Here is a 24,003-nt window from a genome sequence, read left to right as displayed (position 1 = left end):
CGCCCACCATTTGACTTTTTAATCCTTCCACCAGAGGTACCTGTTTGCATCTTTAAACTCCTCTTGTGATTAGAAAGCTAGTATAAGATTTCATATGCTCTTGGTGTTTCCTATCCAAACTGCAATGATGAGCATCTAAGACTTACAGAATATATCCAGAATATCCCCCTCCGATTGTAATGTACTGCACATGTTTCATTATTCATCACTAGTTCAGGATTTCAATTGCCAAATTTGTGAGGTGGGATTCAGGAGCAATCCATCTTGAACACGCATCCAATCCTTTTCTCCATTTCTTATCAGTTGCCTCAGGCTATCTTTTAAGATAAATTATTAGTTGCAAGAAATCTAGGCAAAATCTATCTCTGATATAATGGCAAAAGAATATAAGGAGTTGAGTAAGGTGTTGCATTTAAGACAGGACTATTATTAATGTGGAAGCAGAATAAATATCAGTAATTAGCATTAGGTACCTGTATTAAAAGGGTTAATATTAATACTTAATATTACATATTATTATTAAAATGAATAAATAACCTAGAATTATTAATACTAAAACATTTCTCCTTTCCCTTTTACATTTGACTTCTTAAATTTCACTTTAATCTTTGATCCAGTGAAGTTAAATTAGCTTTATTTAAATCTCATTTAACTTCAACATTACCTGGTTCTGGCATATTAATTATCCATCTAGCCCCTAAATCAATTTCTTCTTTCCCAGAACTATTTCCAATCCCTCCCCTTCATTTAGGAAAAATGTTATCTTCTTTGGATGTTACCTTTGGATCGTTCTGCATTTCCCCCACAGAATTATTTTTGAGTGGCATCTTTGGCGAGAAGCAAGGGAGGAAAAGAGAGAAGGGAAAGGTGTCGGAAACAGAAGAAAAGTACAAGCAATCCTTCTATCAAAAAATGTTAAAAAAGGAAGTACTTCTTTTTCTGTAGTCTTTCATTTTCTTCAGGATTAGACAATGATAATTACTTCGAATGGAAGCCCTAAATTAAAAAAAGCTCCAGATGTCATTAATTTCCATTAGTAACTCTTAAGTCTTCTTCCCCCCCCACCTCTTTGTCTATCCTTTTGTTTGTTTGTTTAATTACAGAACATTGGCTGAGAAGGGAAAGAATGAAAAGTCATGCAATCTATTTGATTAGTAACCCTGGGAGGCTTCTGCCTAAATAAATCTTATTTCGTTGTCCCAAATAATATATTATGACATGGATTGATCTGTTCTGTTTAGAGTTAGACTTATCAACCAGTAGTGGGATCCTACCTTAGTTGCTACCTGTTTGGTGGGCTGATTGACCTGTTAGGGCGCACACCTAACAGGCCAATCAGCTGAGAGGATGAAGAAATGAAAAGCTAGGAGTGACCCTCCCATGTGTTTTTCGGTCTTTTATCCTCTCAGCTGATCGGAGGCTTTTTAACCAATTCGGCCAAAGCAGGCCGAACCAGTAGCATACCACCACTGTTAAAAAAAACATTTTACAGTGCTTTACAGGCCTCTCTAAGTGGTTTACAGAGTCAGCCTATTGCCCCCAACAATCCAGGTCCTCATTTTACCGACCTCGGAAGGATGGAAGGCTGAGTCAACCTTGAGCCTGCTGGGATTCGATCTGCCAAATTGCAGGCCACCGGCAGTCAGCAGAAGCAGCCTGCAGTACTGCATTCTAACCACTGTGCCACTGTTTAACTCATCTTTTTAACCATTCAGCTCAGATGAGATGAGAGATGAGATGAACCATTCAGCTCAGATGAGAGCTTTTAGCCTAGAAAACTCCATGTTTATTTCTCCTGGCATGGGGGCAGCACGTCTCCCAAATACTAATAGAAGTGGTCTTAACCATCTCCTGCTTGAGACCACCCTAGAGGTGTGTAGTTGGACAGTGTGAGAAGCAAAATGCTGAGCAAAGGTGGACCTTGGTCTGTTGCAGAAGGGATATTCTTATGTCCTTAGAGCAATGGGAGTGATAGTAAAATATTTTCCTCCTCTCCATCTTCACTATTCTTCATCAAAAGAAATTCTACAAAAACGTATAAAAAACCGTATAAAAATATCTACCATGAAAGCAGAGAGTGGGAACACAAAATACTTATACTAATACTATTACTAATACTATTGTGCCCCTTTTAAATGCAATATATTAATGAAATTTGCCATTCTGATTTTTGTTATGAGCAATTCCTATGATGTAACAGGTGAGGTTCTAACACCTTTTCTCATTTTCCCTTATCCACCGATAATTTTAGGCATCACAAACAATCATTGTGGCATATGCTGATGCTTTGTGTGATCGCCTTCCTTTCTCCTTCACCCTTTCTGTCATGATCCCCATTCTTTTTATGGCTTTCTGGAATTGTACAAAACCATTCTTTCCAAATCAGAATTAAACCTTTTAAGGGTCCTGAATTACAACTTCCATTACTTTTATAAACAACTTACCAAACCTGTTATTAGATGTTCCAGGGTATTTTTTTTTTAAAAAAAGCTTCTTTTGAATCTGTTAAAATATGTGCTCTAATTTACTTGCTATGATGCTGAAATATTTAAGTTATTTGTGAATATTGAAACACTCTAAAGGAGGTGTTTGATACATATGGGGACAGAAACGGATAAATAGTCAACCTGTTAACATTTTCAAAATATGTGTCTGATTTATTTTTTGCTAATGAAACTTGAACTGTTGAATTCCAAACAACACCTCCCAGTTCTGGTACTTCTGTTACTAATAATCTTAACATCATAGAACAGTTTGTTCAGAATCATTCCTTGTTTTGTTTTACGGGTTAGAAAGTGTTGCTTTGCAGGGGATGGATGATTAAAGAAATAGATAGGGTGGGAAATGAGAAAACACATATGCTAGAAAGAAGCAAGACAATACTAAAAAAAAGAAAGAAATTGTGGAAATTATCCTATATGTACATTCTCATTGAATGTACGATATGTAATTGGTTTCTTATCAGACATTAATGGAACTATACCACATAATCAATAAAACAAGTTTTGGGCAAGAGCTGATCAGGTCACAGAACTTGAAAGTTGAATATTTTTGCCTAAACTGATGAACAGCTACGAATGATTAACGGCTCCAGAGCTTATCTTAAAATAAACTCTACAAAGATTATCATGTCTCACTCTGTCAAAAAGACATGGGTTTACATGGGAAGGAATCTACTAAAGGAAGTTGGAGTCGCAACAAGAGATCTTTTGAGGAGACATATTTTTATGAAGATCATCAAAGAGTCTCTGGAATGGACTGGAAAGAGATGGTCATATTCTAAGAAGAAATAAGACCCATTCTGGAGTCTATTGCTTCTTGGCATATCAAAATCAAGTTTAAGGAAACCTAGACATCTATTTACTTTCCAAAGAGCTCCCTGCCTAAATTAAATTAAAATTAACAACATTTTTAAAACAATGAGGAGGTGATTGAAATCTCAGGAAGGCACCCTATCTTGTGGAATCTTACCTGAGATTTTGTTGGTTTTTCCATGAAATTTCAGGATATTACTGAAATCTCCACCAACTTCACTGATTTCCCAAGGTTTCAGATGAATACATGGTTCCCTCTCTTCCATTTGTATAAATGTACCACACACACAAAAAAAATCCCCTAAAAAGATTGCCAGTCTGCCTAAGCAAGTAATAGCATCTTCTACAAAGGACACATCCATATAACTGCTTTGTTGTACTTTTCCCCTAGCCAAAGCCAGAAAGTACATTAAAAATAATTTTCATTAGTGCAATGGCTGCTATGTTATTCATTCATTTTTAAACAACTTTAGAATGATTAGTGCCAGAATCTATGCTCATATAGATTGTGGTTGTCAGGTGTGATGGGCCTTGGTACTTTGCCAAAACACAATAAATCCTGAAAAGTCAACGTACTTTTCTTGAGGCCAAACTTACTTTTGTCTTTTTTTGGTCTTGTTCTAATGCTGGGGGCAGGCCCTCTGTTGCTTTCTCCTCATACTTCCCCTGGCTGTCTTGGTGAGGATTAAACAGCATTGGCAGCTAAAACCTGCTAGAGAGATGTTTCTCCTTTCCCTGGAATATGCTTTTTGGACCTGATTCAGACTAGTCTATTGAGGAACAGGAGTAACTCTTTGCGGCCCCTGCCCCAGTGCACTGCCCTACACTGCACTCAACATTCAGGCTGCACGTGTCTTTCATGCTGCCCAAAAGAACCATCAGTATGGCATTCTGCCTCACAACATCTCTGTTGGGGCTGGTGGGGTGGAGGAAGGGGAATAAATTTGGGATGGAAGGAGTAACCGACAGTGGGCCTGAAATAGAAGGCACAAGAGCAGCTGGGGAGCATCAAGTAGAGGGCATGTGATCCAGGAGAAAATACTGAACCACAGCAATCAAGTGTAATAATCATCTTCGCTGATGATGTAAAGCTGTTCAATACAACAGACAATACTGCTACCCTACAAAAAGATCTTGACTATGTATCAAATCAAATAAATAAATAAAATATAAGAGCAGGAGTCCTCAGGTGCAATGGATCACAATAGGCTAATCTGCATGGATAATAGTTTGCTGCAGATGAAAATAAATAACTTGATACTTGAAGGACATCTCAGCTGCTTTTATTTGTGTTCCACTAATCATTCAGGAAGAAGCAAAGAGGCTTTTTTTTTTTTTACCACACTGCCATCACATGCATTACCACAGCTCTCTAATTAGTGAAGCAGAGCTATTAGAGAGAAAATATGAAAGATGGAAAAAAGCAATGTGGAAAAAAACCAACAAAATGAATGGAGCAATGAAATAATGTATTGGGGTAGAAGAGCACTTCCATAGCATACTTTATTTTCTTATTTGTGTGTGTGTGTGCTTTAGAAAACAACAGCTAATATACAATCGTGATAAAAGCATTCTGATTCCATTGTTATTGATGAGGGGGGAAGGATGGTTTAAAGAGAAACATGCCTGGAAATCCATGTCAGAAAACCTAAAACATAAGAATAGCTCTTCTGGATCAGACTATGGTTGAGTTTAACCTGGCATCTATTTTCTTAGAATGATCAATCAAAACCTCTCCCACCACTATTCCTCTGAAACTAGCATTTGGAGAGATTCTGTCCAAACCCTGGATAATATTCATTTAATAACTGAGGCCTGTCTTTCATGAATTTATTGAGTCCCTTTTTACTCTTTTGATTACATTTTGTTGTTATTTTATTTTTATGATGGGGCTGCCCAGAGTCAATTTCAGTCAGGTTGCATCTAAGCCAAGCACATAAATAATTAAAGGAACTTGAAAGAGAGGAAAATGGAAGGCAAAGCAGAAGAAAAGAAAGAAAAGGAGTGCCTGAGAGAGAATAATGGATACATATCTTTGACTCTGGTATATATTGCAGCCCTTAAGGCAGGAGTGTCAAACTGGTAGCCTGTGGGCCGGATACATCATGCACAGGCCACGCCCACCTCAGCTCTGCGAAGGGACAAAACATTGCGATATCACGTGACAGCAATGTGACGTCATGGGTTTGACACCCGTGCCTTAAGGGGAAAAAGCTCTGCTCCAAAACTAGGTTTCTGTTTTCTAAACCACACACAAAAAAGAAAGAAAATAAAGTATGCCACGAAAGTGCTTGTCTACCCCAATACACTTTTTTCATTGCTCCATTCAATTTTTTTTTACATTGCTTTTTCCCATCCAGCTTATAAACTAGTATTAAAGAGGTGGAGTTGGTGGAATCTCAGAAACTGGGGTCAGAAAAGTTGCAAACTGATGCACTCCAGATTCCAGAGTTTAAAAAAAAAACCACATGGAATTCATAATTTGCCTGTCACTTTATGCAAAACATTACTTGTCTTCAAATTAGAGTGAGAAACAGCAAGCGTATAATGAACAAGCCATGATTTATCAGGACTCATAGCAAATTATAATTTGCTGGAAAAGGTTAAGGCGTCAGACTAGAAACTGGAAGACTAAATTCCTTTGACATTTTGGGCATAAAGCTAACTGGGTGACCTTGAGCCAGTCACTTTCTCTCGACCTTAGAAAGGAAGCAATGGCAAACCACTTCTAAAAAAAACCTTGCCAAGAAAACTGCAGGGATGAGTCCAGGCAGTGAGAATCAGACATGATTGAACATAAGGAAAACAAGTCCTATTGAATATGAATAGATAGACTTTTTAGCCTTAGGCTTACATATGCATGCATATATTCCCTCATGTTTGCTGCGCTGTTACTTCTCAATGCCAAGTGAAATATTTGCTTTCGCTGTTCATGCCAAAGGGCATCTCCCATGGGGAGGTTAGTATGACTGGCATTGCCAGGGACAGAGTGCACAATAATAACCAAGACAGGAATTGGAAAAGCGAAACCATCTTGCTGTCAGTATTTACCAGACTAGAAATAGGTGGGTCTAGGCATAGATCCTCTGTAGACAATTGCAGATGAGAACATTTTTCTCTTCAGTTGAATCTTTTTTAATAATAATTTGTAATAATAATGAATAATTTTAATTAAAGTTCGCACATACAGCTAATCCTCAACTTACAAATTTGTTTAGCAACTGTTTGAAGTTAGACTAGACTAGACTAGACTAGACTAGACTAGACTAGACTAGACTAGACTAGACTAGAATAGAATAGAATAGAATAGAATAGAATAGAATAGAATAGAATAGAATAGAATAGAAGAGTTCTTTATTGGCCAAGTGTGATTGGACACTCAAGGAATTTGTCTTGGTACAAATGCTCTCAGTATACATAAAAGAAAAGATACATTCATCAAGAGTCAAGAATCATAAGGCACAACAATTAATAATAGTCATAGGGTACAATAAACAATCAAATCATACTAGGAAACAGTCAATATAAATCGTAAGGATACAAGCGACAAAGTTACAGTCATACAGTCACAAGTGGGAGGGGATGGGTGATAAGGAGTGATGAGAAGATTATTAGTAATAGTAGTGCAGACTTTGTAAATAGTTGGACAATGTTGAGGGAATTATTTGTTTAGCAGAGTGATGGCGTTTGGGAAAAAACTATTCTTGTGTCTAGTTGTTCTGGTGTGCAATGGTAGTGAAAAAAGTGACTTATGACTGTTTTTCACACTAACGACTGTTGCAGTATCTCCATGGTCACATGATTAAAATTTAGACACTTGGCAACTGACTCATATTTTTGATGGTTGCAAGGTTCCGGAGTCACATGATGATATTTTGCAACCTTATGATAAGCAAAGTCAATGGAGAAGCCAGATTCACTTAACAACTGTATTATTTAATTTTATTAATTAATTAAAACGATCAACAACAATGATTCACTTTTCCAGTATTGTGCAAATATAATCCTCGCTGCTGTTGAGACATGTAGTTAGCTTAAACTCTACATGTATCAGTCTGGTTGCTTGTGCCTGATCGTTAAATGTTAAATCACAACTTTTCATTAATTCTACTTGACTGATCAACTTCCTCTTAAAATCTAGCCATTATTGTAGAAGCAAATCTATGCAAATGCTTGCAAATCAATGGCTGAGATAATGGGAACTCTTGCTATGGCCCAGAAGTTCCGTACTAAACATTTTTTAATGTTCATTTTGCTTAAATTCTTCTACAACATATACACAAAAGAGATAAAAAGCATGCTTAAGTTTTATGAAGTGTGCCTTTATAAATCAATATCTTACCCGAGGATACTTTTGGCTAGTCTTCAGCTTTCTGTGGAATTTGTTTTTCATCTTTGGATATAGCCAGATGTGTCTCTGAAATGTGTGCAATGGCTGGTGAGCACAATTTGTTTTTGAAGCGATCCATTTCTACCTTTAGTGGTATTTTGGTTTAGATGGCTGAATAAGGTAAACATGTGCAAGCCATCCTATCCTTCGATCTCATGTGCACTTTCTTCTCTGAAGTGGAGCTAAACTGGCACAATTCTTCATATTGGTGTGCCCAAAGCAAGGCTCCCATGTCTGAACAGTTTGCTTTCAATTGTGGGTTTTTACCATTTGCCTTCTGCCTAGCTAGAACATTCTCTTCTGCTGCCTTTATACTGTGCTATTCCATCCTGGGTACGCCATCCATCTGGGCTATCAGAAAAGAGGTTCTGCACCAGTGCGCTTAGTATAAATAACAGCAGGCCATAAATCTAAAATACAAACTACAAAATGGCTCTGGAAGAGAAATTCCCTCTCTCTGCTAAGCTGTAATTGCCAAACCCTCTTGAAAAAGAAGTCGGTGGAGGTGGGATATTGTGAGGCATGAGCTTCTTGTTCTGCAGAAATAGTTGGAACTCCTGGATTGCCAAATCTTTTCTTTTTAACCTAAAGCCTGTGAAGACCATTCTCACACTTAGACAATTGCCTTTCTAACCATGAATTCAGAAAAAATATATCAGATGAAATTAGAACCCATTGTTAAGATCCATGCGCTTCATGGCTCATCTGCAGCACAGAATGACACTACAAGTAGAAATGGGTCCAGCACCCACATCATTGGTTAGATGTGGCAACTGTGGGGCAAATCAATCATTTTACATAATAATAATAATAATAATAATAATAATAATAATAATAATAATAATAATAATAATAATAATAATAATAATAATAAACAACTCTAATAGGCCATGTTCTTGACTTACTGAACCAAGAGAATTTAGTTCTGAGCAGAATTTGTGTCAGGTCGTGCTAGAGTTCTTCTCCCCCCAATATATTTTATTTTATTTGTCAAACAAAAATCACAAATTTGAACAAACAAAATAGGAAAATCAATGCTATTCCTAGCATTCATCCCAGTGAATTAAATCTTCAGCTCACGTAAACTTTCTTCTCATGGACTGCTATTTATTTTGCATCCCAATTTGAATCCAACACCAAGGAGATACTCTTCTTCTGCATTGCTCCCAGGCATGGACATCCAACGGTGAGGAACAAAGGATGACGTGTGATGTCTTAATTATGCTAATATGCTTGCACCAGACCTCTTGAAACGAATATCCTTTGGTAGTATTTGTATAATTGTGTCATCACATGGGCATCGGCATTCTGGTGTCATGCAGTTTGCTGCAGCTGCCACTGTTGCCCCAGGTCTGGTTTGCAATCTTCAGCAGATACATGGATCTTTCCTTCCATTTGGAAAAATGCATGTCCTTTCCCAGGCTTTTAACAAACTACTAGGTTTAATACTGCAGTATATTCCCTCTCTGGCAATTATCTACTATATCTCTCATCGGTCTTGCACTACTGTCATCTGGTATCCTCTGTGTCTGTGCTGACTGGAAAAAATGAGAGTTACTCATCTCAAGGAAAGCTGACATATGACATCAATATGTATTACATACAGGTTGTCCTCAACTTATGACCACAATCGGAATCAGAATTTCCATTCCTAAGCAAGGTGGTTGTTAAGTGAGTCACACCTGAATTTGAAACCTTTCTTTGTGAAGGTTGTTAAGCAAATCATTGTAAATTGTTAAGCGAATCTGGCTTCTTTTGTTGACTTGCTTGTTGGAAGCTGGCTGGGAAGGTCCCAAATGGTGATCCCATGACCCCAGGATGCAGTAACCATCATAAAAACATGCTGGTTGCCAAGTGCCTAAATTTTGATCAAGTAATTGTGGGGATGCCATGACATTCACAAGTGTGAAGATCAGCCATGTCACTTTTTCAGGGGAATGGGACATTTTCAGGGGAATGGGCTGCCATAGCTAACTTGTCACAGCCCTCACTGGAGGACAACTCGCCATGGCCATCTTGTCACCTGTCAACTCATCGAGGGAAAATTTAACAACTCTATTTAATTATTGAAAATAAATTTTAAAATATTTTAATTTTTGCCATTCACATTTCATTCAGACCTTTCCTTTCTTTAATGATTCTATTCCACAATTTCTTTGATATTAGTGTAACTCTTGTCCCGCAGCAAGTTGTCCTATGGTGAGTTGTCCTGTGGTGAATTGGCTACGGCAAATCATTATAGATCCCCTTTTCAGTGCTGTTGTAACTTCAAATAAACAAATGGTTGTAAATCGAGGATTACCTATATTTCCCGTTGTATACTTAATTGTCATCCAATGGATCAACACTTATAAAGCCTTGCAGGTGAAAAAAATAAACATTGTTTGGTTAGGGGTTTTTTAAAAAAATGTTTTCACTGTGTTTCATCAGAAGGTCAGGAAGTCCAGCATCCAACATTATCAGCTATTTGGAAAAAAATGAGCTGTCTCATCTCAAAGCAAGATAAAGAAGATGGATTTAAAGACAACAGGGCGATGGTTACTGCCTTACACATGTTGTTTCTGTATGAATGAGGGCACCGAAGGCCAACGACTTCCAATTTTGCACACCTCACAGACATGGCTTCTGTTAATGAGGCCAGTACTATTGAGTGTTCAGTGGCTACTTATGCATTGACAGAATATATTAATGCTTTAATATCTTTGGAAAATAAGCTCCTAAGTTTGAACAGGCCAAACAGCAATATGACAAGCTAATTTTAAAAAAAGAAAGGGATGGGGCTGAATACTGAACTAGATTTTGAGACAAAAGTGTAAAATATTAAGTGCTCTACATCGTCTTAAGAACAGCCAATAATCCATGCCAAAAGGTGTGTGAAGCCAAATTTGCCATATGACTGGGGGGATAAATGTTGACAAAAGTGGAAAGGGCAAGTGGCTTTGGTAAGTGGCTCAAGGATTGTTCCTCAAATGTACATTAAGTAATTCTCCAAGAAATGAGATGACAAAATCCTTTGTCTTGTGTCTAGTGGAAAAAGGATGTATTAGAAGACTAATACTTACTGTATTTAGCCTGTATTGCACATGGATAAATTAGCTTTTTCTACCTTGATGTCTTCCAGAGATATAGCTACAGCTCCTTCCATGACAGACACTATTGTGATGAGATTTGTAGCCCAGCACATCTGAGACCATCATTTAGAGAAGGCTAAGCTAATTGATTTAAAGAAGAGTCCAGATGCCTCCCCAGGTACCAGGTTTACTAGATATTCCAGGGGTTTCAAACTCATGTCATCATGGTGGCGTCACATGACACATTGGGACTTTTTTTCCCCCTTTGCAAACCAGGTGTGGGCTTGGCCACCATGTGACATATCCAGCCCGTGGGCCAGGTGTTTGACAGCCCTGAGATAGCCTTGTTTCAGTCTCTTCAAAGGATCAATCATGAGTATATTTACTTCAGGGTAAGAACCATTGTATTCAATAGGTTGAGCTATGATATTCATAGTAATATCATAGCTCTAATAGGGTTTACTTCGGGGTAAGTGTGCACAGAATTATAGCCTCAAACCACCTCCAAGGGTAGTTAAATATTGATTAGTTGAGCTCCTTAGGGAAATGTAAATTGATGAGAATGAACACATTCAATCTAGATAAAATTATCATAGGTAAGCAATCCAGGTAATGGGCTTAAACTGGTTTTGGATGGGGTTGTAGCCCTACTGAAACATTGCATATTCAGTTTGGGGATCCTGAATTTTGTACTGTGAGAATTGAGATGGCTACAGTGACCAGAAATAGTTTTCACTAATTTAGATTGATAGATGAGCTGAATCTTGCCTCATTAGCTTTGCACTAGTAATGTCTACGTTGGATTACTGCAATACATTCAGCATAAGGCTGCCTTTGAAAGCTGTTGGGAATCTCTAATAAATAAAGCTCACAACATTTAGAATCTGACTAACAACAGGTACACCATTTTGTGATTTACAGAAAACAAACTGGTGAAAGGGGGAAAAGGACATGGATTGAAACGCACAATACTGTACATGAATCTGAATAGCTCTAGTTTTTAACAAGGTGTTGCTAATTTAATCAGCACAAAAATAACTTATCTGTTAATCTATCAATAGAATAGAATAGAATAGAATAGAATAGAATAGAATAGAATACTTTATTGGCCAAGTGTGATTGGACACACAAGGAATTTGTCTTGGTGTAAATACTCTATACATAAAGAAAAGGTACATTCGTTAAGAATCAAGAATCATAATGATAGTCATAGGGTACAATCAACAATCAAATCATACTAGGAAACAGTCGATATAAATCGTAAGGATACAAGCAACAAAATTACAGTCCTACAATCACAAGTGGGAGGGGATGGGTGATAAGGAGTGATGAGAAGATTAACAGTAATAGTAGTGTACACTTTGTAATTAGTTGAACAATGTTGAGGGAATTATTTGTTTAGCAGAGTGATGGCTTTTGGGAAAAACTGTTCTTGTGTCTAGTTGTTCTGGTGTGCAGTGCTCTATAGCGTCGTCTTGAGGGAAGGAGTTGAAACAGTTTATGTCCGGGATGTGAGGTGTCTGTAAATATTTTCACAGCCCTCTTTTTGACTCATGCAGTATACAGGTCCTCAGTTGAAGGCAGGTGGGTAGTAATTGTTTTTTCTGCAGTCCTAATTATCCTCTGAAGTCTGTGTCTTTCCTGTTGGGTTGCAGAACCAAACCAGACAGTTATAGAGGTGCAGATGATAGACTCAGTAATTCCTCTGTAGAACTGTACAAGCAGCTCCTTGGGCAATTTGAGCTTTCTGAGTTGGCGCAGAAAGAACATTCTTTGTTGTGCTTTTTTGATGATGTTTTTGATGTTAGGTGTCCATTTTAGGTCATGTGATATAGTAGAACCTAGAAATTTGAAGGTCTCTACTGTTGATACTGTGTTGTCTAGTATTGTAAGAGGTGGTAGTATGGGAGGGTTTCTTCTAAAGTCTACCACCATTTCTATGGTTTTGAGTGTGTTCAGTTCCAGATTGTTCCGATTACACCACGAGGCAAATTGTATAACCTTCTGTCTGTATGCAGATTCATTGTTGTCTCAAATGAGACCAGTCACTGTTGTGTCATCAGCAAACTTCAGTATTTTAACAGATGGATCGTTTGAGATGCAGTCATTGGTATATAGGGAGAAGAGAAGTGGAGATAGCACACAGCCTTGGGGGGGCCCTGTGCTGATTGTAGAGGTATCAGATGTGATTCCGCCTAGCTTCACCTGCTGCTTCCTGTCTGTTAGGAAGCTTATGATCCACTTACAAGTGTGTTCAGGTACCGCTAGTTGGCTTAATTTACTTAGAAGAGTGTCTGGAATGATGGTATTGAATGCTGAACTGAAGTCTACAAAGAGGACCCTTGCGTAGGTATTTGGAGATTCAAGGTGTTGTAGGATGTAATGCAGAGCCATGTTAACAGCATCATCTGTCGATCTATTTGCTCGGTATGCAAACTGCATGGGATCTAACAGCGGATCCGTGATGGTTTTCAGGTGGGACAGCACAAGCCTTTCAAAGATTTTCATAACTACAGATGTTAGAGCAACTGGTCTGTAGTCATTCAGTTCCTTGATGGAGGGCTTCTTTGGCACTGGGATGATGGTAGAACGTTTGAGGCAGGAAGGAACATAGCACATCTCTAGTGATCTATTGAAGATTCGGGTGAAGATGGGGGCCAATTGGTCAGCACAGACTTTTAAGCAAGAAGGAGTTATCTTGTCTGGCCCTGGTGCTTTTCCTGGCTTCTGTCTGTGTAATAGATCTTGCACTTCTTTTTCTGTGATCAGAGGTTCTGAGCCCAATGGATTGGGGCCAGTTGTAGGAGGCTTGGCTGTTGTTGGTGTGTTTGAGATGTGGGTTGTGGAGATAGGTGGCTGTAGTTTCTTTTCAAACCTGCAGTAAAACACATTCAGGTCATCTGCTAGTTGTTGATTTCCTTCTGCCTGGGAAGGAGGTTTGCTGAAGCCAGTGATGTTTTTAAGAGTTTTCCACATGTTTGCTGGTTCATTTGTTGAGAATTGATTCTTTAACTTTTCAGAGTAGCTTCTTTTTGCTGCTCTGATCTCTCTTGTTAATATGTTTCTGGCCTGGTTGTATAGCATTCTGTCACCTTTTCTGTAGGCTTCCTCTTTGGAATGACGTAGCTGCTTAAGTTTAGCCGTGAACCAAGGTTTATTGTTACTATATATTTGCAGGTTCCTTGTTGGTACACATAAGTCTTCACAGAAGCTAACATTTGATGTTACAGTATCTGTGAGCTCATCTCGGTCTGCAGAGGCATCTTCAAAAACATTCCAATCAGTGTAATCAAGGCAGGCCTGGAGTTTCAGCTTTGCCTCATCCGACCAAGTCTTCACTGATTTAATTGTGGGTTTAATGGTTTTAAGTCTTTGTCTGTAGGCAGGTACAAGGTGAATCATGCAGTGGTCAGACTGTCCCACAGCTGCTCATGGTAAAGACCTATAAGCATCTTTTACTGTTGTGTAGCAGTGGTCTAAAGCAGGGTCCCCAACCGCCCGGTCCGCGGACCGGTACGTCCAGCGGAACAAGTCTTACCGGGCCGCTGGTTGCTGGGCGCCGCCATCTTTTTGGTAAAAGTGCTTCCGGTGAACTTTTCCGGGTAGAAAGCCATTTCTACCCGAAAAAGCTCATCGAGCTATGCGATGCACGCCATCTTTTTGTGAAAAGTGCTTCCGGTCGAGGTCACTGGAAGCACTTTTTCGTCACAAAAATAAGCGGCGCTGTTGATGCAAAGTACCGGGCATGGCGCCACAGCTGATACCGGTACCGGTCGCTGGCGTCAAAAAGGTTGGGGATCCCTGGTCTAAAGTATTTTTGCCTCTGGTGGGACAAATTTACATGCTGGAAATATTTTGGGAGCTCTTTCCTTAAATTTGCTTGTTTGAAATCTCCTAAAATGATGGGAAGGGAACCTGGGTGTTTGGCTTCAGCCTCCATAATTTGATCAGCAAGAGTTCGTAATGCCTTGTTGACACAGGCTGGTGGAGGAACATACACAGCTATTAGGAGAAATGAGGAGAATTCATGTGGAGAGTAAAATGGCTTGCAGTTGATGTGTAAAGACTAAGTTTTCATCACAAAACTTATATATTATAGTTATATCTTGAGACCAGCTGTTGTTGATATATAAACATAATCCTCTACCCTTTGTTTTACCTGATGTCTCTTCAATTCTGTCTGATCTAAATGTCTGAAATCCTGGGATGTATATGGTGTTGTCCCCATGAATTTGTGGATTAAACCAGGTTTCAGTAAAACAAAGAACAGCTGAATTATGAAAATCAGAATTCCATCTATTTAAGAGATGAATTTCATCCATCTTGTTAGCCAGCGAGCGTAAATTAGTCAGAAAGATTGAAGGGAGGGGAGTCCCCCCCCCATTCCTTAGTCTGTTTAAAGTTCTTGCTCATTTACCTCGTCTCCTCTTCCGGCGTGGTCGCTTCTTTGCTTTCTTTGTTATAATCCATAGCACCGGGGAATTGGTTAGAATCTCCTCCACATTTGCAAAGACAGGTGGGGGTGGGGAATCAGAAAGCTGCTCCTTAAGGGAACATTGCCTATTTCTTAGCAAATGGTCTCGTGAGTATGAAATCCGTAGTGAATTGTAGATAATAATAAGGAATAAAGAAACCATTAGAGAGCATTTCACCAAGGCGGCCGTCGTCGACGCCATCTTGAGGCGAACTTAATTACACCTTTATTTTTTATTAATTTATTAATTACTCAGTCAGAATTACACCTGACTGAGGAACTCAAACAAAATTTATTTTGATAGCATGGGTCTTTCAATTTTTTTCAAGATCCTAAAGAGCAAAAGACCAATTTTGTGAATTGTGTTTTGACAACTGGACAATTTGACTTAAATTGTAGGTTATATCTTTTCTTGCTTTTGTACGTTTCACCCACTTTTTTAAAAAAATGATTGTATTATTTGATATGGCTGGTAACTGATTTTTGAAATGATAAAATATGAGTAAGAATGAAGAAATCTGTCTAGCGTATAACTTTTGGAAACTTTCTAAAACTGGTGTCAATGAAATTGAAATACAGAACCCCGATGCACTAAAACCAGTATCGGTCAGAAGATCAGAGATGAACATCAGCATAGGCTTGTGTACAAATGCTTATACAACTATAAGAATTCAACATGGATTAAAATTATATGTCACACAACACACAAATGTAAAAAGAAGGGAAAGTTGGGACTTAAAACTAGAAAGAACAAAAGGCTGGAAAGTTTGTACAAATGCAATGATAATTCTGTGAAGGCTTTTTGTTATGTTCCTGTCTTGTGAGTTTCTAAAGTCTTCTAAATCCATGCAATAGATATACAATTAAAGCCATGACATCTGATCAATAGTAAACCAGATCAAGTAAAATAGAATGCCAAAACTGCTATAGAAAACCAGCCAAAGCAGACAGGTTTCATTTACTTTTTCAGCGGGTTGTTATTGTTTCCTCAGGCTAAAATAACAACATAGACAATACATTCCTGACAATGCAATTGTTGTTAGAGGATCATTAGGCAAAAACAGACCATGCACCAGCCAACTCTGAAGGCTGTGAGATAGAGTTTTAGATTATAACATGATTATTATAAGAAGGCAGAACAGAGATGCAGTACTGAAACTACTTTCATTAGCTACACTAGGTGAAATATATATATATATAGCAAATACCCATGAGAACCTCAGAAAACAAATATATATATATATATATATATATATATATATATATATATATATATATATTTTTTTTTCTTAAGTTTTCAGGGTACTTACATGTATGGTGTTCGGCTTGGTTCGGGTATTTTCCCCACGTCATTGTAGTTCTTTTAATGTTGAATGATGTTTAATGTTGCTGAAACGTTGCTACAACATTAAAGAACTACAATGACGTGAAAATACCTAACCAAGCTTAACACCTATATATATATATATATATATATATATATATATATATATATATATATATATATATATATATATATATATATATATATATATATATATATATATATATATATATATATATATATATATATATATATATATATATATATATATATGTTTTCTGAGGTTCTCGAGGTATTTGTATGTGGATCTTTGGTTATTCGGGTTTTCTCACGCGTAAGATTCAAAGTATCTAGGCAGCGTTTCGGCGAACCCACTTTGCCATCTTCAGGCTGGTGCTTTCGGCTTAGTGCCAGTGCAAGCAGGCACTGCTTGCACTGGCACTAAGCCGAAAGCACCAGCCTGAAGATGGCGAGTGGGACCTGCCAAACGCTGCCTAGATACTTGAATCTTCTGGAGAGAAAACCTCAATAACCAAAGATCCACATATATCATATACATATACATACATACATACATACATATATATATATATATATATATATATATATATATATATATATATATATATATATATATATATATGTTTTCTTAAGTTTTCGCGGGTACTTACATGTATGGTGTTCGGCTTGGTTCGGGTATTTTCCCACGTCATTGTAGCTCTTTTAAAGTTGTAGCAACTTTTCAGCAGAATCTCATCTGCCATCATCAGGCTTCTGTATTGTGTCCGTCTGTGGGTCAGACTTTTACAGTGGTTTCAGATTTAAATTTGGGGCAGCCTATTGCTGTGCCAGAATGGTTTTTTCTTCATCCTGATTGGTTGGGAGTCTTGGTCTGTGTTTATTGGTCTCGGAGTTTGCTGTGTTCTGCTTGATGGGTGTCTCTGATATCTTCTGTCTGTTTTTGGCTCTTTTTGTATCTTGATTGGCTGGCAGCATTGTGTTACTTTAATGGAGGCCTTTAGTGCAGCTTGGCTTCGTGTAAATGGACGGCTATCATTAGTTAGGAAGCTGGGTTTCATCTGGGTGCCTGGTTGGGGTGTGTTTGAGCTGGAGGTATCAGGGGGGATCTGTTTGTGCCCAGGTGTTTGCCTGGCTTGTGGTGTGGAGATTTTTTTTGTTTGTGAGTGCAGGCTTCCAAATGATTGACAGCCTGGTGGAATCATCTCTTCTATTCATGCTTTCTGGTCTTTTTTCAATCTCTATGGCTTCTCTGATGACTCTGTGGCTAGGGTTTTCCATAGTGGCCAGGGTTTTGGTGCCATTGAAGTTGATGCTATGACCTGTGGCTTCCATGTGTTGGACTAGTGAGGAAGTGTGTTCCAGCTTTTTGACTGCATTTTTGTGTTCATCCAGGCGGGTACTTATTCTTCTATTAGTCTGTCCAATGTATGTGGCCGGGCATGATGCACAGGGGATTTCGTATATGCCTTGGTTTTCCAGGTCAATTTTATCTTTGGGGTTGCTAAGGATGGCTGCTATTTTTCTGTCTGTTTTGAAGGCAGTCCTGATGTGATGTCTGTGTAGTACCTTACTAATTTTGTCTGTAGTACCTCTTATGTAGGGCAGGACAGCTGTTCCATAGGTCTGTTCATCTTCTGGGTCTCTATTATGTTTCAGTGTGTTTTTGTGGATCAAGCTGGTGATTTTGCTTTTGTGGAAGCCGTTGGCTGTCAGTACTTTAGTCAGGGTGCATAGTTCAGTCTTAATGTGTGTCTTGTCTGCCAGGCGTTTGGTTCTGGTAATTAGTGTTTTAGCCACGGAGTTTATCTGTGCTGGGTGGTGGTGGGATTGGGCGTTGAGGTAGCGGTTGGTGTGTTTTCTTCTGGTATATGGTGTGTCCTAGTGTGCCATCTGTTTTTTTGTAGATTAGTACATCTAGGAATGGTAGTTGTTTGTTTGTTTCTGTTTCCATGGTGAACTTGATTTTGGGGTGTGCGCTGTTTAGGTGTGTTAGGAAATTGTTTAGGACAGAACACTGCTTAACCAACACATATTTCATATACAAAGGACAAAGATACAAACAAATAGAAGGAGCCCCCATGGGATCACCACTGTCACCTGTCATTGCTAACCTGTTCATGGAAGAATTCGAATCCAGAGCCCTGGCCAATGCCATCCTCAAACCCAAACTATGGTTAAGATACATCGATGACACATTCGTGATTTGGCCCCATGGACAAGAAAACCTAAACAATTTCCTAACACACCTAAACAGCTAAAATATATATATATTTGCCGGCCAGTTCCTTGCATGTTTATCTGTGAAGTTTAGATTCAGAAAAGTTAAATGTAAACTTGGATTGAAAACTATTCAATTTGTCTGAACAAGCACTCTTTAAAATAATATTTAAGCCTTACTATTATCATGAATGAAAAAAAAAGTCAGATCTGGCTTGTGGCAGATTGCATTTGGGATCAGCATAAAATAAACTCTTTACGAATCAGCCTGATTTCATTCTTATTTAATATTTTGTATGAAAGATTAATTATCACATTTGTCTCTTGCATCCACTACCAAGTGGGTTTTGCTCTATCGACTGATAAATATTTGTTTTTGTGGCCTCCTTTTTAACAAAGATATTCAAGATGAACTAACAATGTATTTCAAAAATCACAAAAGAAAAATATAACAATCTACAATTCCTGTTCCACAATAATTGATATTAACAATCCATGTAATAATGGTGTGTGTGTGTGTGTTTGTGTGTGTGTATTCCTAATACACATGCTGCTGTTCAGGTCCCTGGTTTTGGTTTTTTTTCCTTTAAAGGTGCCTCAATACAATATCTCTTATTAAAATTCTTCTTTTAGTATCTATGGGTCTTTTTTGTTGTTTGTTTGTTAAATCCATTTATACTGCTCTGAACTGCTGCTAACATTTTTTGTATTGGAAGTAACTACATGTATTATGTTCCTACAGATGTAACCTGAACAAGGATCAGTGAAACAACTCTTTGTAACTTTATCGAGGAAAATAAAAGATTGCTTATAGGAAGTCCTAGGATAGGGATGGGGAGACAGGATAGGAAAATTTAGTTCTTATATCCTATTAGGCCAAGAGTTAGAGAGTAAGCAAGCTGAGAAGATAAAAGTGGATCTGCTTTTAGATTCACCATCTCACAAAAAGGGGCAGTGTATATTAAAGTTAAAGATCTTAACTTTCTATCCCAATTATTGCCTGTTATATACTCAGTAGGATTTGAAATACTGAAGCTTTGCCATTAATGCATATCTTCAATACTTCATATTTAATGGCTTCTGAATCAAATCACAGTGTCATTTTAATGAATATAGAACATCATCAGAATTGGAAGGAACTTTGAAGGTCTTTTAGTCCAACCCTCCTTGCTCAAGCAGGAGAACCTATACCATTTCAGATAAATGACTATCCATCTCTTCTTAAAAAGCCTCCAGGGATGGAACACCTACAACCTTTGAAGGCAAGGCATTCCACTGGTGGACTGTTCTCACTGTCAGGAAATTTCTTCTTAATTCTGGGTTGCTTCTCTCCTTGATTAGTTTCCATCCATTGCTTCTTGTCCTGCCCTTCTGCTACTTTGGAAAATCAGTTGACCCCTTCTTCTTTGTGGCAGCCCTTCAAATATTGGAACACTCCTATCATGTGTGTCATCTTGATTGATGCCATTTGCCCCATCTTATAGACACCCATGTTCAGATCATACAAAACTGGATAAAATAGTAAAAAGTGTATGACTGAATCCTCCACATTTTCATTTGCTTCTTAGAGGTGAATTTAAGAACAACCAACTTTCATCAGATGAGGCCTGGAGCTAAATGGAAACAGCATCCTTTTGCTCCACCTCATTTCTATTTTGTTTATACAGAGTTAAACATTACACTGAAATTCATTTATTTTGATTTGTAAAATTGGAACATTGCTTTGAATTTCCTCTCCGCATTGTTCATTTTGGTGAGCAAAGTCTATTCTTCTTTGCCAAACAATGTCTCTTTAGTTTTCCAGTCCATAAATAAAACACTTCATATGTTCTTTATATGATTACTCACAAATAAACTTAGGAGAATCACTGGGGGCTTTTTCCATTAGCAACTCTTATGAGGAAATGTTTTTTTTTAATGAATCAGATTTAATGAGGCTAAATGCAAATAGGTTAACAAACATTCTACAAAGACCATTCCAGGGTGGTTTCCAGAAAATATATGTGGTGAGTTTGGGATAATGTTTTGGGTCTTTGTGGGACACCACAAAGAAACATCAAAACTCAAGACTCTGTTCAGAGGTAAGGAACCCACAGGCCACATGGTGCTATTTCAGCAAGCCTCAAAACTTCCCAAATGCAGAAATTCAGCAAGAAAAGGCAATTTAGGGCTAAGTATCATTTTTACTTTTCCCCTCCCACAAAAACAAAGCTCTAAAATACACTCTGGTAAACGCACCATACCTATTTGAAGAAAGTTTCCCAGCTGGCCCTACAGAAGACCCCAAATGATAAAAAGATTTCAGCTCCACATTTTTGTGAGACCTCCTTCTATTACTGTCTTGCCATGACCCTTATGAACTCTGGGGGCTAGTGTGGAAAGATTGCCTGCTCATCCTGTAAACTAGCAGTGGCATCTCATTTTCTCTTCACCAGAAACAAACTCTCTGAATGAGACACATTTCTCGGTTATCAATGCAGTCTGTATTATTTTTTTTCTACCTCTCCAAGCACTGCAATGGTGAAATTTCTCCCCCCTCCCCATACTACATTCTAATGCATTTATTAAGCCATGACAGAGCTAATGGTGTTAAAAACAGAGGCTCCACACTGTCTGGCAGCACTGTAATTGCTGTTTCATGCTGCTGGCCAAGACAGGCAGCTGCTGGACTTTCTTTTTCCAGAATCCTCCTTTTTGCCCTCCCCTCCCCAATGCTCATTTAGGCAACCGAGCAGATTTTGGGTTCAGGTAGAAGCAAATTCTCTTACCAAGTGATAATTGCTAACTTTTTACACAGCGGGCAATGAGCATTCTCGCTGAACTGTTTTTACTTTCTTTTAGGAGCTGCATAATCCACTTGGTGAAGCTGAAGTCGCGGAGTGGATTAAGAACGTCAAAATAAAATAAGACAAAGGAATGGGGTTTTCAGGTTTCCTGGGGTGGGCCTAAATCTCTGGTGCCTGGAAAGAGGATTGAGTGATCAAGCTCTACAGTGACAGACAAGCATCATGGCACACAAGAGAAGGAAGTGCTCCAGAGAAATCTAGAATTACATCCCCAACAGGTGGCTATGCAGGCGTCATTTTAAGCCACCCCAAGTCCCTCCCGGGTCATCCACTCCTGTCAGTTGCTTGTTTTGATTATCAAGAAACAGGTCTTAGTTTGCAAACAGGTCATTTCTTCATAAGGCTTTTACTGCATTGTTTTGTTCTTTTCTTTTTTGTGTGTTAAAGTCACTTCTTCCGCATAAATGTTTTTCCTCACAATTTCATCTGATGATTTTTATTTATTGATTTAATTTCAATAGCCTTCCATCTCGACGAGTGATTCTGGACAGGCATACACCATAAAACATAAAAATAAATTTAAAACAATTCAAAATAAATGTGCACTGTTACTAAGTAGAACTAAGGACATCAGTATTAATATGGGGCCAAGAAATGGGGCCCTTATCACACTCAGGGACCCAGGTCCAGTCACACAACCAAGTCTTTTTGCTCCCAAGTCTGTGTGTACAGTTTAACAATTATTTTCAAGCTTTTCAATGATTGATAAAACAATTGTTATCACATTTGTACATGTTTCATTTATCCATCTGATTATTTTTAAGATAAGGTAAGATAACCTTGTCCCTTTTTCCTGTGAACATAGTGGTACACATTAAAAAATGAAATTCTGATGTCTGTTCTCTCTCTCTCTCTCTCTCTCTCTCTCTCTGTGTGTGTGTGTGTGTGTGTATGTATATATATATATATGTATATGTGTGTATGTATATGTATGTGTGTGTGTGTGTGTGTATATATATATATATATATATATATATATATATATATATATATATATATATATATATATCCTGTTTCTCCAACAATACGGCCTCCCCCAATAGGAAGTCCCAGCATGAAATGAAAATGAAAATTAATTCATAGGCATGAAATGAAATTAAGCCCCTCCCCCCAAATTAAGGCCTATATTAAAACATGCGAAATGGGGGGAATGGTGGGGGGGGTTGCCATTAGGAAGTACTTTTGTTGCACACCGGATATGGTGCTGCCTGCATTGACCCCGATACGAAGTGCCCCACCAACGCCAAGGTCAACATCCAAGCCGTCGCCACCCGCCCGAAGATGCAAGGGGGGGGGGAATTAAGTCACCCCCGAAAAGACAGCCTAGCCATTTTTTCAGGGCTCAAAAAAAAAATAAGACCCGGCTTATTATATGAGAAACACGGTATATATATGTGGATCTTTGGTTATTCGGGTTTTCTCCCGCGTAAGATTGGAAGTATCTAGGCAACGTTTCGATGAAGTCTCATTCATCATCTTCAGGCTTGTGTCTTCGGCTCTGTGCTTCTCTGTGTGAGAAGCTCACTCTGAGAAGCACAGAGCCGAAGACACAAGCCTGAAGATGATGAATGAGACTTCATCGAAACGCTGCCTAGATACTCTCCAATCTTGCGGAAGAAAACCTGAATAACCAAAGATCCACATACAAATACCCGAGAACTTCAGAAATATATATATGTGTTTTCTTAAGTTTTGCGGGTACTTCATGTATGGCCTTCAGCTTTGTTAGGGTATTTTCCCACGTCATAGTAGTGGTGCTTTTAAAGTTGTAGCAGCGTTTCAGCAGAATCTCATCTGCCATCATCAGGCTTCTGTATTGTGTCCGTCTGTGAGACGGTCACAGACGGACACAATACAGAAGCCTGATGATGGCAGATGAGATTCTGCCGAAATGTTGCTACAACTTTAAAAGCACAACTATAATGACGTGGGAAAATACCCGAACAAAGCTGAATACCATACATGTAAGTACCCCATTCATATGTGTGTGTGTGTCTACATACACATAGATGCATTTACATGTACATATGAGATATATAAACACATACACACATATATTTATACATATGTGTGTGTCGTGTGTGTGTGTGTATTCATCACAGACCAGTTTCAATATATAGTGGGGGAAAAAGAGTCTTGAGAGTTAACAAGATTGATACTATGTGCTATAAAGCTATCACAGAATCTAGTTGTTCTGCTTTGGATGCTTCGAAGCCTCCTCCCAGAAGATAACAAAGAAAACCGGTCATGGAGAGGATTTGTATTTTCTTTCTCTCCCCCCCCCCATCTATCTACCTTATTAAAAGAAGCATAAGTGTATATTTATTTATTTATTTATTCATTTAT

At 38.3% G+C, this 24,003-nt stretch overlaps 1 protein-coding gene across 1 annotated transcript in view; it reads left to right on the top strand.

Annotated features, from left to right (window-relative positions):
* HS1BP3 (HCLS1 binding protein 3) overlaps window positions 1-22,484 on the top strand; it is a 102,507-nt gene extending 80,023 nt beyond the window's left edge. Inside the window, exon 7 of the mRNA XM_087947318.1 lies at window positions 21,653-22,484. Coding sequence (XP_087803444.1) covers window positions 21,653-21,713 — 61 coding nt within the window. The 3' untranslated portion in view covers window positions 21,714-22,484. The remainder of the gene's footprint in view (window positions 1-21,652) is intronic.
* Window positions 22,485-24,003: the final 1,519 nt, after the last annotated feature.

Source organism: Notechis scutatus, chromosome 1, assembly GCF_049901735.1.
Source record: "Notechis scutatus isolate UNSWTSFEM ecotype Mainland chromosome 1, rNotScu1.2, whole genome shotgun sequence".
Lineage (NCBI taxonomy): Eukaryota > Metazoa > Chordata > Lepidosauria > Squamata > Elapidae > Notechis > Notechis scutatus.
Note: the sequence above shows the minus strand (reverse complement) of the source record. Positions and strands in the feature narration are given on the sequence as shown.